Source organism: Meleagris gallopavo, chromosome 8, assembly GCF_905368555.1.
Source record: "Meleagris gallopavo chromosome 8, MGAL_WU_HG_1.1, whole genome shotgun sequence".
NCBI classification, from domain to species: Eukaryota; Metazoa; Chordata; class Aves; order Galliformes; family Phasianidae; genus Meleagris; species Meleagris gallopavo.
In genome coordinates, this window is record NC_139411.1 from 11,784,456 (window position 1) to 11,798,999 (window position 14,544).

General features: G+C 40.1%; 1 protein-coding gene across 8 annotated transcripts in view; it reads right to left on the reverse strand.

Moving 5' to 3' along the window:
- Window positions 1–14,544, reverse strand: part of ZMIZ1 (zinc finger MIZ-type containing 1) — a 325,056-nt gene that overhangs the window by 135,524 nt on the left and 174,988 nt on the right. For all 8 annotated transcript variants that reach the window (XM_085229551.1, XM_085229553.1, XM_085229554.1 and 5 more), the window contains one exon: window positions 711–824. In XM_085229551.1, the coding sequence (XP_085085677.1) occupies window positions 711–824 (114 nt within the window). The remainder of the gene's footprint in view (window positions 1–710; window positions 825–14,544) is intronic.

Here is a 14,544-nt window from a genome sequence, read left to right on the forward strand (position 1 = left end):
TACTGCAGACAGAGTTCAATTCCTCTAAAGCCTTGACAAAACATAATAATTTTGAGTGGAACCTGCTGCTGGATGCATGAGAAATAAAGCACTGAAAACAAAAAATGCTGTTGAGCACACAATGAAATATGTTTTCAATGCATTATAATCAAGTTGCTTTAGGAACAACAGCAGTCTTAATAAGAAATGAATAGAAGGAAAAACAACAAAGTCAATAAAATTGTTGTAATTATTATTACGCTAGGATCAGACCTGCAATCCATACATGCAACAAACCAAACACGCAGAAACATTGTTCAGCTGGAGATTCTGCATGCTTGAGGTTGAATATAAGTGGACCTTCAAAACACCAAAGGCTGAGGCAAGGAAAATAAATGCCTGTGAAGTCTGTTAACTCCACAGGGAGATATCTCAGTTGGTAATTTCAAACCATGAAAATAAATACTGTACGTACATGTAAAGTAACCTAGTATGTACTACTTATTATTTTTTTTTCCTCATTTTATCATCTAATTAACTTCTTGCTACTAAATCTTGCTACCTGTGATGCAACAGACTCAAATAAACAGTTGTAAGGATCTGCCTTTGTGTGTTAAACATAAAATGATGAAAGACACAAAATTCAGACTCAGAAAGCCAGGTTCCCTTGGCCACAACACGTGTTATAAACCAAGGGATCAGAATTGCCACCACATGCGGACTGGACATACCGTCAAACAACCCATCAGGCTCTGCTCAAATGGTCTCTGAAAGGCTCTGGGGTCACCACACCAGTCCAGGAGCTCCGTAGCTGCATTATGGAAGTTCGCAGGGTTCTGTAAGTGCTGACAAAGGAAAATGAAGAAACACAGTAAATAACATACACAAAGGCTGACATGCTGTTTTCCACACCATGTTAATGCAAAGTTTGGAAACTAGGAATAGTATACATTTTGGAAGTGAAACCAAAAATTGTATAGCAAATACAGACGATCCTACTTTAATTAATTCTCATTACTATCACAGACTTTCTAATTTTCTAATATGAATTTGTAAGTCAGAGAGAAGCTATAGCTGGAATTCCAGAGGTCATCCATACTTGTACCCCCAGAACATTACCTCTCACATCTGCAAACTGTAATGAATTCTACTTGGGCACTAAAACTGTCCGAATCTAAATTCAGTGAAATTTCAGTTCTACATTCAAAATCCTAATCTTAGGCTCATGCTCAGTTGCTGGGACATGGCAGTGCAGCCATGCCTTCCAATACTGAGTTTCATCTTTGCCTGCCAGCAGTCTCAGGAAATACCAGTGACAGAGCCAAACTGACACAATACACTGATCCCTTCTATGAATTTTGCTTTCTGTTTATCATGACACGTCACAGGGAGCAATTGGGAGGAACAACTTTGAGATGACAAAAATAGGAAGAATTGTTCTTGACTGAGGTGTGGCTGCAATGCTGATAAAATTGAAAATGTGAAAGCACTGGAAGTGTGTAGAAATCTTAGAATGGAATCTTACTGAAGAATCTGACATAATTTTGAGAGAAAATAAAGGTAAAGGTTTTGTTTTAAAATCTGCATGAGAAATGCAATTTTTAACTGTTGCACTCATCTCTGCTTTTGTACTGAACACACTGTATCTCTTTTTTTTTTTTTTTTGAGACATATAGTAAGCTTACCTGATATCATAACTGACAATATCATCCTTCAAAGTGCTATACTGTTAAAGTATTCTAGCATTTTAGCAGAGGCAGAAGGAGGGCACAGGAAAGAAGGAATTCAATTTATGTGAATAATATTGCATAAGTCTTTCAAAGAAACAAAAAGAAAAGAGCATATGTAGGAATTGGGAGCATCTTTTTAAATAGTAGGTTTATAATTCTTGAAATAGCTGAGAAAAACATGAAAATGATGATAATTTTAACCTGAAGGTACAAAACCCAAAGGTATCATTTTAAAAATACATCCTTATTTTTGAATCAGTACATAATTTGGGAAAACATGCTCACTTCTAAGCATCTGGATTAATGATAATATTCACAACCTAGTTTTTTTCCTCTTTTCCCCTGGTGCCTGAGAAGCTGCATATATATTAACTCTACCATCAATAGAGGAAAAAATCACTTCTATGCCAGATTTTAAGGACTTCTTAGTCTGTGAGCTTTTGAATCACATTACTGGAATCCTTCTTCTAAGAAGGCTCTTGGTCAGAGGCCTTGTTTTAACAAGAGATGACTGACATGCAGGGCATGGATTTTTAAATATCAGCAGAATTTGAAACAGCAGACAGGCACTGTGCATGTGATCTTCTGCTCTGCTCTGCAAATACGGACTACAGCTCCTACTACCACCTCACCTGAGAGCTTCACCTAGGCTATACAACAGAGCAACTTTTTCTTGCCAGCTCATTATCTTGTTGTTGGAGGAGTCAAACTATTCTGTTTATACACAAAAGAGAATAGTCCAAGCAAATAAGTGTAAGAAACCATATCTTAAGTCTTTCTATGAAGAAAAGCGCCCCATGAATAAGGTCAGCAGCTTGACATATGCATCGTGTAAGCAGAAGGGAAAAGGATCATTTCTGAAGGTTTCATTTAGACCTGCCAAGAACTGACTGCCTGACAGCAAATCCCTCAGTATACACTGCTCCTTCAGTATTCCATCTGCAGGGCAAACAGAAGCTGGTTCAAACCTCTCTACAAAATCATGTGTAAGCTCTGCTACAGTCAAACATACTGTTTCCAGGAGGCAAGAAATGCGTGTAAGCTGGTGAACAAATTGCATTTCACTGAACACATGCTGCACTGATAGGGCACGTACCACAGAAGAAACTGAGCTATTTCATTATGGGAAAAGAAACAAATCAAAACAAACAAAAAACAACCACCCCTACCACTCAGAAACATTTCATGGAGAAATTCCCAACTTTGTACTTGAAACTACCTTTAATAATCCGCCGCTCTTTGTGAAATGTATCAAGATCTGCAGGAGAAAAGTGCTAAACTTGAGTGAGATATTGTTATTTTCACCACTGTTACTGTTTGCAAGCTACACATCTGAAACAAACATGAAAGATCAATCCCGAATAATTTTGTACAGGTTTAGGCTAACAAGTGAAAAGCAGAGAGGGATCTCAGCCAAAAGCCTTATTTTCAGCTCAGTATCCCATAATGCTGATTTCTCTTAGCATCACAGAAAAGTAGTATCCCTTTTGCAAAGCAGAAGTCCAAACTGCACTAATTTTGCACTTCTCTCTGGAAGGAAAGGCCTCAATTATGTGACTGAGCTACTTGTCCTTTAACTTCCCATCATGTGTCCTCACTGCATCAGGACCGAGTACTGAAGAACCCTAGCCCACCTCCTACATACAGAAGGTATGCTGAAACTATGACTTCTCAAATGCTTCTGCTCAACTGAAATTAGTTTAGAAACCAGCCGGAAAAGACAAACAATTCTATTAATTCAACTAAAGGCTAAAAAGCCCCAGATAAGCCACAAGAAGAAGAAGGTGAAAGACCAGTGGTTTCACATTCTGAGGAGTATACTTCTGTAGCTTCTATGACTGAAAAGCTGATCCCGCAGGGACGTCCTATCAGTTAAACAAAGTTCCTTCTGTGGCATATTTCTTACAGTTTTCTGATTTCCCTAATGTTTTAAATTACATTTTTCCTCAGATTTCTCTTTTTCAGATTACAAAGGGCAAGGTTACTTTTTGAGGGGAAGCATGGAAAGCGAAGAAAAATCCTGCCTGAATCAAAGCACAAAGGCGGGTGAGTTATGTAAGAAAATATTCCAAATGTCTACCATCTTTTTTTTTTATTATTTATTGACAGCTTAAATGCTGCACCCAGGGCAAAAAGCACTAATGTCATTCATGCCCTCACAACAAAAAGGCTGCCTGAGAAGGATATTATTACATCTGCTATATTCACGGAGCAAGAAATTAAAGAGATTTTCTTAGCTCTTGATCCTAGAAGAGAAGTACAAAACAAGGCTTTTGCCAGACCCACCCATCAGCTTTGCTGTGAAGCACTTCCATGCACGGCTCTATCCTCTTCAACTGCAATTATTGGCAGCATCTTGACAAAAGCAAGGCGTGAGCCTGGAGTCTAGTTTGAAACTGTGCTTCATGTAAACAAGGAAAAAAATCACTAATGGATGGTTTAGAAAAAAAGCGACAATGAACCAGATGTTTCTACGACACACCTTGGTATGTCTTCAAAGCTGCTAATCAAGAGTGTAATAATGAAAGATGGGACCTGCAACACCACCACACTTGCAAGCTACAGTGCTAGCAACAAGTAGAGTGTGTGAACAGAATCTGAAGTGGAGATGAAAGAAGACAATGAAGTCAATGAATCGATTATTTACCAGACTGGCTGCAGTATCATCTGCATCTTAGACAGTTTTTAGTGAAACACGACAATTTCCATTATTGCAAAACCTAATAAAATGTTCAGACTAATCATTTCTGATTCCAAAAGACTAATATTTTCTAATCCTGGACCGAACAGAGATCACAGAGATACCTGATGCATGTGAATGGCTCATTACTGCAGAGATCACCAGGTGGTGCTCTAAAAAGACAGTCTCTTCGAGTCATTTATTTTTGGTCTTAGAAGGAACCTCATGTTCTTTGCAGCATTTTAATTAGTAGGTTCATGTGAGGAATGGAGAAAACAGCAAAGGAGCCCGCTGTCCTCTTCCCTGTGTTCCACAAGAAAGAACTGTACCAGCGAATCTCCTTTCCAGAACGGAGCTGGCATCTGAGCTGGATTCTGGGGAAGACCTGCTGCACATGCCCATGTGTGGCTTAAACATTTTATTTAAATAAAGAACAGATCATCCTTGTATATCAACAGAGACATACAAGCAGACAATGCAGGTACAGTAGGACATAAGTTTACTCTTTTTCACAGTAAACATCTGTGCGTCTGTTTCATGATTTGCTGTTATGTGGTCACCAGCAGGAAGAAAATGACATTCACATGGGGAGTTATGTGGAGCAGCTGATATGTGGCAATTTTTGGTGCAAACAATACAAAATACAGCCATTTCTGGAAATTGTTACTCCCTCCCTATTAGAAGGTATCTAAAAACTCCCGATAAGCAATAAAACTCAGCAATGAGCCTCAAACTATATGCTTCATAGCACAGATGTGTGAAATAGGCACATGTAATAAAGAACGCATCTTTTTCAAATTAGATACTACAGCACAATTGAGTACTTTCAGTCTTCACACCCACACCAAAGTGGGTGCAGCCCACTTCCTGCAACCAAAGACTCCACATAATTTTAGAGACAGAAATCAAACATCCACACTGAAATACAGCAAGAACAACAGCCTTATCCCCTCTAAATATAAAAGATTGCAACCCAGGTATACACTTGTGTATGTTAGGGAGAACAGTCTAAGAAGAAATGGAAGCGTCACAGCCAAAATTAAAACCAATTACACAGGGCTGAAGCTATCTCATGACAGTATGGAAAAAGAATCATTTGAACATGGAATCCATATGTTCCAAGTAGTTGCTATAGAAAACAAATGTAGAATTTATAAACTGCATATTTCTGGTGGAGGATTTTTTTCTCCCCCTTCTTTGGAGTACATCAAACTGAAGACAAAGTCCTAATTTGCCACAACTTAACCTATTCAAAATGAGATGTCATGCAAATAAGTTTTTGAGCAGCAAACTGCTTAACTATGCTAAACAAGTTATTGCATTTATTTACGTGATGTCGCACCAAATTATGAAGGCTGACTCAAGTTGTCTGTTTATTTTGCTGAGTTACGTCTGCTCTGTGTCTCACTCCTTGATTTAATTGAGCTGCTGAAGATAATATAACTTATCACACAGACACGATGCCATGTTGCTAGATTCTAGGTTAATTAACAGTAGCCTACAGTCACTGCATTTCTCACATGGTTAGCCACTTGGACCCTGTCTACTGTCTAGCTTCACTAATCAACGAGGCTGGGAATTTCACATTAGCGATAGAACACACCAGCAGCAGACAGAGCTTTTGACTGTGTAGAAAAAAGAAAACCCAGCTTGCCTGTCGGCAGCTTTTTCTTCCCTCTGAAATTAACCCATTATTACGCAGTGTCTGCTCACGTTGCACTTCTGGCAAAACCTCTGCTTAGCAAATCAGGAAAATCAATACCAGGTGGCAGCTGCTCCTTGGTGGGGCAGAAGGCTGCGGCTGCTGCTCCTTGAGTAGAGCCAGCCTGGGCCCAGCAGCAAGACCCACACACTGTGTGTGGCATGGTGCTGCGAGCCAGACGGGCTGTCCAGCTGCCCTGACCAGAGCAGCACAGGAGGTAGAAGCAGGAATAGCACAGCACACAATGCACCACCTTCTACTGGTGTTTGACTGAGGTGGACCTGAAAATAAGGATGCGCCTCTTTGACACGCAGACTCTCAGGACAGGCTGCCCCAAGACCTTCTTTCCCTAAACTGTGCAGGCTTGCTCTTTGTTCTAAGAATTACTGTTCCACGTAGGGCAGAAATATCACCTGCCCACAAGGCTGCCCAAACGGACCCAAAGGTGGCAGCGGGACGAGGTGAGGTGGGAGGGATCAGCAACCCTGCCTGCAGCCCATCTTCTGGGCTGTCCGCACCACAAAGCTTCTCCCCAAGGTGGAGCTATGTCCTCAGTATTGGAGGAGGACAGAGTTCAGCTCACAGCACAAATATTCCTCCTGCCTAATGAAGCCCCTCCCCTCTTTTTGAAATAACAGCACTTTTGATTCTTTCTGCCCAGAGAAATATGTTTTTGCTATTAATATTCCTCGCCATTCTCCCTAATGCACAATGCATACAAAGAGATATACCAAAAGAAAACGATGAAGCTTTGTGTTTAGATATTTACTCTGTTTTTTTTCTTTAGACTTCAGCCAAGTCATTCCTAGTTAGCATAACAGGTTCATCTATAAGTTCTGCAAAATTTGTCTTGCACTGCATTACACATCTCGAATTACGGGTCATACAGAAGCCAGCATCTAATCCATCTCCTCTGTATTATGTGCTAGATACTCAGCACGCTGTGAGTTTTGCACAGGGCTCATGACATCTGAAATGCATGTACACAGCTCTGAAGTTCACATGATGCATTTGCTATTTTTAGCTGTTAGTGTGCAGGTTTTCAAGCTTTCCTCCACAATGTAAAATTCTCACATAATTGTAAAACCTAAGGATTTAAAAGCAAAGCAAAATGTAAACCTTGTCAAGTTTTATGTATAAAACATAGGTTGATCAAAACTATGAAAAGAGTAGTTCCTTAGGGACTAAACCAACTGACACTGTCTGAGGAAGGAGCTGATCTCTGCTTCCTGGGTACCAGTGTGACTTTTGTACCTCTGGTGTGCACCAGCTCTGTACACTGAGAAACAGCACTTGGTGTCCTGGTGCTTTGGCACATTTGACCAGGCAGTTCACACTACTTTTTGTTTAGCTTAACATTCATCTGGACTTGCTGCACTGAATGGAAGTGGGGAAATGGCTGTAGGAAAGAAAGGGACAGGGAAAGAGCAAAGAGACAACGATTACGTGTCCTTCAACTGGAGTAACACGGGAGCAGATTTACTGTGGTCCTGCATGTTTGGCAAAGGGAGTTCAGCCCCGAAAGAAAAACCAATCGCCTATCTCAAGAATGTAAACAGGATTCCTGGTGCTTTGATACAGAGTAACCCTGGGGAGACAAGGCAGTTTTTCAGGCATTACTCAGCACACAAGTATGCTTCTCATAGACCTTAATTTGATAGCTCATCAGCACCACACACAAGCAGTACATGGCCTGCAAATCAGCAGCGCTTACTCGCTGTAATACACTGATCCCATCGTCATTACTGAAAAGCCTCAGTGGGCTCCACGAGCTGCAACTCCACTGGCTGCAACTGAGCTCAAGGGGTGTCACAGAAACATGGGACATTAACCAGGGAGGAGCTTTAGAAGTGGAAAATGCCATAACTCAGAGGTGGCTTCTCTATTTTTTCATAGTCAAGTAATGTGATTATAGAAAGGCCATCTATGTGAGCTGCTGTACTCAGTATATTAAAAATGAGTCTGCTGTGAAGATTCAAAACCAATGGTCTTTTCTTTTTTTGAGAGGGTAGAGGGGAGTACTGAGATATTTTCTTTCTTTGGGGAGTGCATTTTTTGTTTATCTGAACATGGTTATATGTAGTTCAATTCTCTACAGTCCCCTTCAATATCAAAGATTGTTTTATTTATAAAAAAAATTAAAAGGCTCAAGCTGTGCATTTTGTATTCAGATAATCTCCCCCTCCCCCCCAAATTTAGTGTTTGTGAGGTTGAGAGATCCCTAATGAATAGAATTATCTTGCACTTACATGGTTTATTCCATTGGAGGCTTTATAAATATTTTATTAAGCTCACATTTTGAGAGGCACTAGATACACTGAGTAGGAGATTAAAACCATGTTAGTCCACAGCTTCTTATAAAACCAGAGTGAAAGGGAATCACCTCTGCCCCACTTGTCCACTAAAGCCTCTTTTTCAAGGAGAAAGAAAACAGTAAACGCTCAGCAAAGCCCAGCACCTTTTTATCAGATGTTTTAAGTACACAAAAATAGTGGGGGAGTTGAGGATACGAATAATCACTAAACAAGAAAAGGAACAGAAAGAAAGCATGAGCATAACTGAACTGCAAAAAGGCAAGGTGTTCATTTACTGTAAGCAGTAACAGAACAAAAGTACTAATGCATTTCTGCAGATGGCTCACACACAGGGAATCACTGAATCACACAATTGCTGGGGTTGGAAGGGACCTCTAAAGATCATTGAGTCCAAACCCCTTGCTAAAGCAGGTTGACATGTCATATAAAATGTGTTTACAAACCAGTGTTGGTTTCAGAAAAGATGAATGCTGGCTGACTGAACAGCCTTAGTCTCAGGTACTGCGAGATCTGTAAGGAGGACTGCACACACATGCACAGGCTGCAAGAGGAAAGTGACAATACAGCAATCATGATGTGTCTGCTAGTTTCACAGAAAGTCAGAGATGAATGCAGTGTTCTGATCCTTACCACACGCAGGAGGGCTAAAACAAGAATTGTCCCCTGGCTGTGACAATCAGAATTAATTTGCCATCCTTACTCTGTATCTTTAATAGCTACTCAATTGCAGTACATTTACAACTTTGTGTTACACAAATGAACATGCAACAAATTAAACGTCCATAGAGCCTCCAGCTGCTGCTCTACCACATCCTGCCTAGACCATAAGGAAATTATAGTGATTCAGATCTGACTGATGGACATTGGGCATGCAAGTGGCCAGTCATCTTCCTGTTCACAGGAACAGCAGTACCCAGTCCAGACTCTGTATCCTTCATGCAACCAGCACCTGGCCTGCTGAGAGCCCTGAGAACAGTTGTTTTGTGAACGACTCAGAAGAATCAGAGAGCTCCTTAGTAACTCACAAAGTGCCTTTATGAAAAAAGTCAAGAAACAAAGGAACAAATGTTTGTTCTTTCTCTTAGGCCATGCTCAGTGACATAATGCTCCACTCTACCTTTAAATTTGCAATTTTAGCTCATTTTAACTATGAAATCCATTTGACTAACCCGTTCACTCACTTCTTGTAACCAAAACAAGCCATTTTCCATTAGTATTTCCCTTCATAACACGCTAGTGCAACATGTCTCCATGTGTGACGACAGCAATGATGGTGATGCTTCTTTATATTTCTTCATTGTTTCAATAGACAACACAACAATACAGTTTTCTTCCTTGATGTCTTCATGCCTTTCAGCAAGCAGTTTGAGCCCTAAATACTTCTATGTATTAATAAGTTATTTTTCCTCCAAGTATGTTTTTTTCCTTTCAAATGCTATAGCACTATTAAAATATTTACTCAAATTGTTAATAAATATTATTTATGAAAATATACTTGTCTTCAAGGTGTTTGCCTGCATTCTTTAAAAAAAAAAATCAGCATCACAGTGTCTTTAAGTAGAAGGCTAAGTGAAGGATGCAGGGAAAATGAAAATTCTACATAAAAAATAAAAAAATAAAAAAATCTGCGCTACAAACACTTAATAATTTGAGGCACATTCCCCACCATTTCAAAAAGTTAGGATTAGTGGTTTCTTCATGCAGTTTGGTCCATATCAAGATGTTTTAAAGACATCAATGAAGCATGACAACAACCCTTGAGTAGAAAGCTGTTGTCAGTAGTACAGCCTTTGAGAAGCAAAAATGAAAACGAGGGTAGAAAATGAGTTGAAGGTGAAAGGGAAAAAAAAGAGAGAGAAAAAAAAAAAACTCAAAATCACCTGATTTATGCATTGAATCAACTCATTTTAAAATTTAAAAAAAATTCTTCATTTTCTAAATTTCAGGAGAGCAAATACACTTATCTTGAAATAAAAGCAATAGTCTTCAGTAGACCCAGTGAAATGGCAGTACCTTTGATGTACTTTGCCTTCCAAATTTTTTTTTGTCATTTAAGTAATTTACTTACTCACTGGTTGTGCTTTTTACAGCACTTTTAATCAACAGACTTAATCTTTATTATTTTAATCTCTTAATCTATACAGAGATAAAATCTCAAGGTGACTATTAAAAATGACTACTGCATGAACTGATGGCACTGTGGAAGATGTTAATTCACTTGATCTATTTTCATGGGCCCTACCAGCCAGAATCACCAAAAGCAGTGATTCCTCTTCCAGGTTATTTGAAGAATCTGCTATTTTTTATCAATTTCTGTACTATATGCATCTGTGGGAATGGAACATAGGTTCTGCATAATCCTCTTCAGCAGTTAGATATTAACAGCACAAATTCAGTGTGAGAGGACAAAAATCCATGGAGGAGAGTCAGGTAAGGATGAAATGTTTCCTTCTGCTGAGGTTTGCTATACAAATATCTGATCGTGCTTTTCTGGACGTTTCCCTCACCCTGATCTGCCTTGCAAAGAACGCTATGGAAATAACATAATTCCAAGGTATTCCAAAGGTCTCCCTCATTCTCCTAATCATGTAGAACGATGAGACTAATAAGCATATTCTTTTTCTCAGGATGAATCATTTTGAAACTTAGATTCATCTTTACTAGGTAAGAGCTTTAGAGTAGTACGGGAATTTTTGCAAAGCCCAGGAGAATTAATGAGCTACAAAAATCCAAGTCCACTAATGCCACATCATCCAACTCCTGCTGGCTAACGCAGGTCTGCCAGCTGAGTGAAGAGATCTGATTCCTTCACTAGGAAACTTTTCACTGTAGCGCAATAGCAGTTGCTGTGCACTTCATGCACTGCATTCTGTCAACGGGATACAGTGTGGGCAACAGCAAAAAGGACATCTACTCCCATACCAGCAAACTCATGAACATTTGCAGTTTGTACATTGGCATTGATCTGAAGTACAAAAAGGACGGAAAAATCACTGAATTCTCATCAGCATGCAGGACATGCTCCACTGGTATGCATCAGGCTCCATCCAAAGCACAATAACAAATTAGGTAATAAGAGGTAAATATGAAACAGCATACTTGGACATGGTTTCTAGTTCACAGGCTTTTCTACAGCACCAGCCTGCTAGTTCTCTAAACACCAGCCTGCCCTTCCCTCCCTTCTGCATGGGCTGGCAGAACTGCCCCCAGCACATGTTCCGTGACCTGCTGATGCACACCAGTACTGGTTCCTCTTCTATACAGCACAGAAGCAATAAGGAGCTATTAACACGAGGGAAGTGTTTTCTTTCAGCAGATGACAGTAAAGGTCTGTGCAGCTGAAGGCTCCTGGTGTTAACAGTAACATTACCACTTCAAACAATTTTTTTAAAAACACTTTCTGCTTTTGCAAACAAGTACAATGGCCCCTTAAGTGCAAATGCTGTACAAGCTGTACCTGCTAGGGATTTGCCATTGCACCAACACACGTAACTAAGGGAAATGAAGCAGCAAGCACGCACACACGAAGAGCCAGAAATGGTACGACAGATGCTGGAGACGTGTTGCCAGCTAGGTCACGTATTCACTGCAGAGTTCGACCCAGCTGCTGACAAAAAGAATTTCCTATGCTCATCTGACACCAAGGTGACACCATGAACTAGCTTACAGATTTCTAGAATTTTCAACTGTTCATCCTTATTCACCAATAGACAATTTTAAGCATTGGACTCGATTAGTTAATTGCAGAGGAAGAAAAAATAAAATTAATCTAAATACTATTCTACTAGACGTTTTAATTGGAAGTTTAAAATGTATATTTTCTCTTTGAAAAAAGTTAATAATACTAATGCCTCAATCCTTGAGGACAGAGCTGCAGTAAAAAAAGAAAGAGGACTGGGAAGGGGAGAACTGTGCCGGCATCAACTTCAAGCCTAGCGTAGATGGTGGGTTATATTCAATCCTCTGAAATTTCTTGTACTCAGCCATCTCACCAGACAAACAAGGTATCCAAATGCTGCAAGCTTCAGGACAGTGCTTCCCCCACCAGAAGTGCTTCTAGCACTCCTCTCTTTGCTCATTCCCTTGTGGCTCCGCTGTCTGTGCCAGAGCAGTCGCCTACTGGGATGCAGGATCTGACAAGGCAAGAATGCTGATTGACAGGTCTGTAAGTGGACTGGAGGAGCCAGGAAAGCTGGTCTGCTGTCAGTTTTTCCTAAATATACTTAACTCTAGCAGAAGAATATTCCAACAGACTGAGCAAGAAAGCAGACGAAGAATATGCAGCTATGGCTCTCAGGGAAGGAAAAAATATTCCAAGATGTTATTGATGGACTGTTCAGTCAACAAGCCAAAAACGCTATGTCCCTTGAATACATTCTTCTAAATTTTTTTATTAAAAAAAAAAAGGTGCTTTTTTTTTTTTACCATCAGGTTTCCCACTGTATGTTATTTCATGTTTAGCTGCTTAAAAAAATGGTAACATTTGATGGGGATTTTAACCAGAAAAATATGCATTCTAAATAAATGCACCCTTCATAGGAAGACTTCTAATCTTCAAAATTCATGAAGAATGAAATTTTCACGAAGCTTTATTAAAACCTTTTCAGCTATAATTTCATATCTGCCCATATTAGCCCATCCAGAATATATTAAAAATGACACGTTTAGGACTGCTGAGCATTTACATGAATCTGCAGCAATAATTTTGAAAAGCAGAAGGATTAGTTTGAACATCTCAGGGCTTAAATGCTAACAGCTATGTAAAAATAAAGAGAATTCTATTTTCTTCTGAATTGCAAGTGAGCTACCAAACACCAAGTTGCTGAATGATAAAAGAAATGGGACTGTTTGTTTCCAGACTGAGAAAGAAAAGATCAACGCAAACACACAGCAATTACAACTTTTAGAGTCTCTCTCTGAACAGCTCAGGAGGCATTATAAAGCACAGCAATTGCAGCAATTCAACAAGCCTTCCTGAGGGAGGGAGGGAAGAAGGGAGGGGAGAAATGCTAATCTCTTTCTAGAAACCAGCACTGTGATGTGTGCCTCCAATTACGCCTGGTTCATTGAGTGATCCAGCATCATCTGAGGATATATTGCTCAATGTGCCCTGATGTAATGTGACACATGTGGCAGAAACAGCCTTCTCTGTTCTCAACACAAACACTTCTGACACCAGAGAACTTGCCCATACTTCCCACTAACCCATTACTAGAACTTCAGCACAGCTTGAGTACCCGCCTTGATAGCTGCCCTTCGTGCAGCAGGGAGATCTCACACACCTATTCTGAAAAGGGTGGCTTCCTTTCTACTTACACAGAGATTTTCCTTATCTTTCTCTTTTCAAGAATTTCCAGGAGATGTGTAGAAACCTTCCAAACTGACCGCCAGCAAGCAGAGGCAACAAATCTAGAAGTCCCTAGATGTAAAACACCCTGAACCTCTGAAAGTTGGCCCCATCAGTGTGAGGATGGACATGAGTGGGATTGCAGCCTACTGATTTTGCCTGGTATTTGCTCATGTTACAAAAAGAAAATAACAAAAACTGTCTGGATAAAGCTGCACTGTTGGGCTGCTATGCAGTTGTAAGGAAAATGAGTCAGTTCTGGAGCCTTCCTGAGTCCTGGGCTCTGTGAGGTCTTGAGGTTCAGCCCTGCACTCCTGCCCTGCAATGGCAGCTGCAGTGGATCTCCAAAGCCAGCACTGCTGGCCAGCAAGCAGGCTTTCAGCGCAGGGCAGCCCTTGGGCCTCTGCTGAACACAAAGCCTTTCACAGTTTTGTTTGCGTGGACAAAAAATTCCAGATAAGAAGCCCACACTCTGAAGATCAGTCTCCTTCAGCATATCCTTAAGAGTCCACAGTGTCATGACAAACTAATTGCATGTGTTAGGAGAAGACTGTTACTTTGGCTTTTTCCACAGAACATTAAAAAAAGTGTCTGATTTTAAAGCACATACACTTACAAATAGTGAGGGAATCAGCTACAAAGAGACCACACATGCTGTTCCAGCCTTCCACAGAAGTCTGGTTTTTAAGTGTAAACACACAGCCACCTCTTCAGTTTGCCCTTTCATCTCTTCTGAAACAGTTCTTAACACACACACGCCCTTCACTTCCTAACTAGCTGATCATATACAA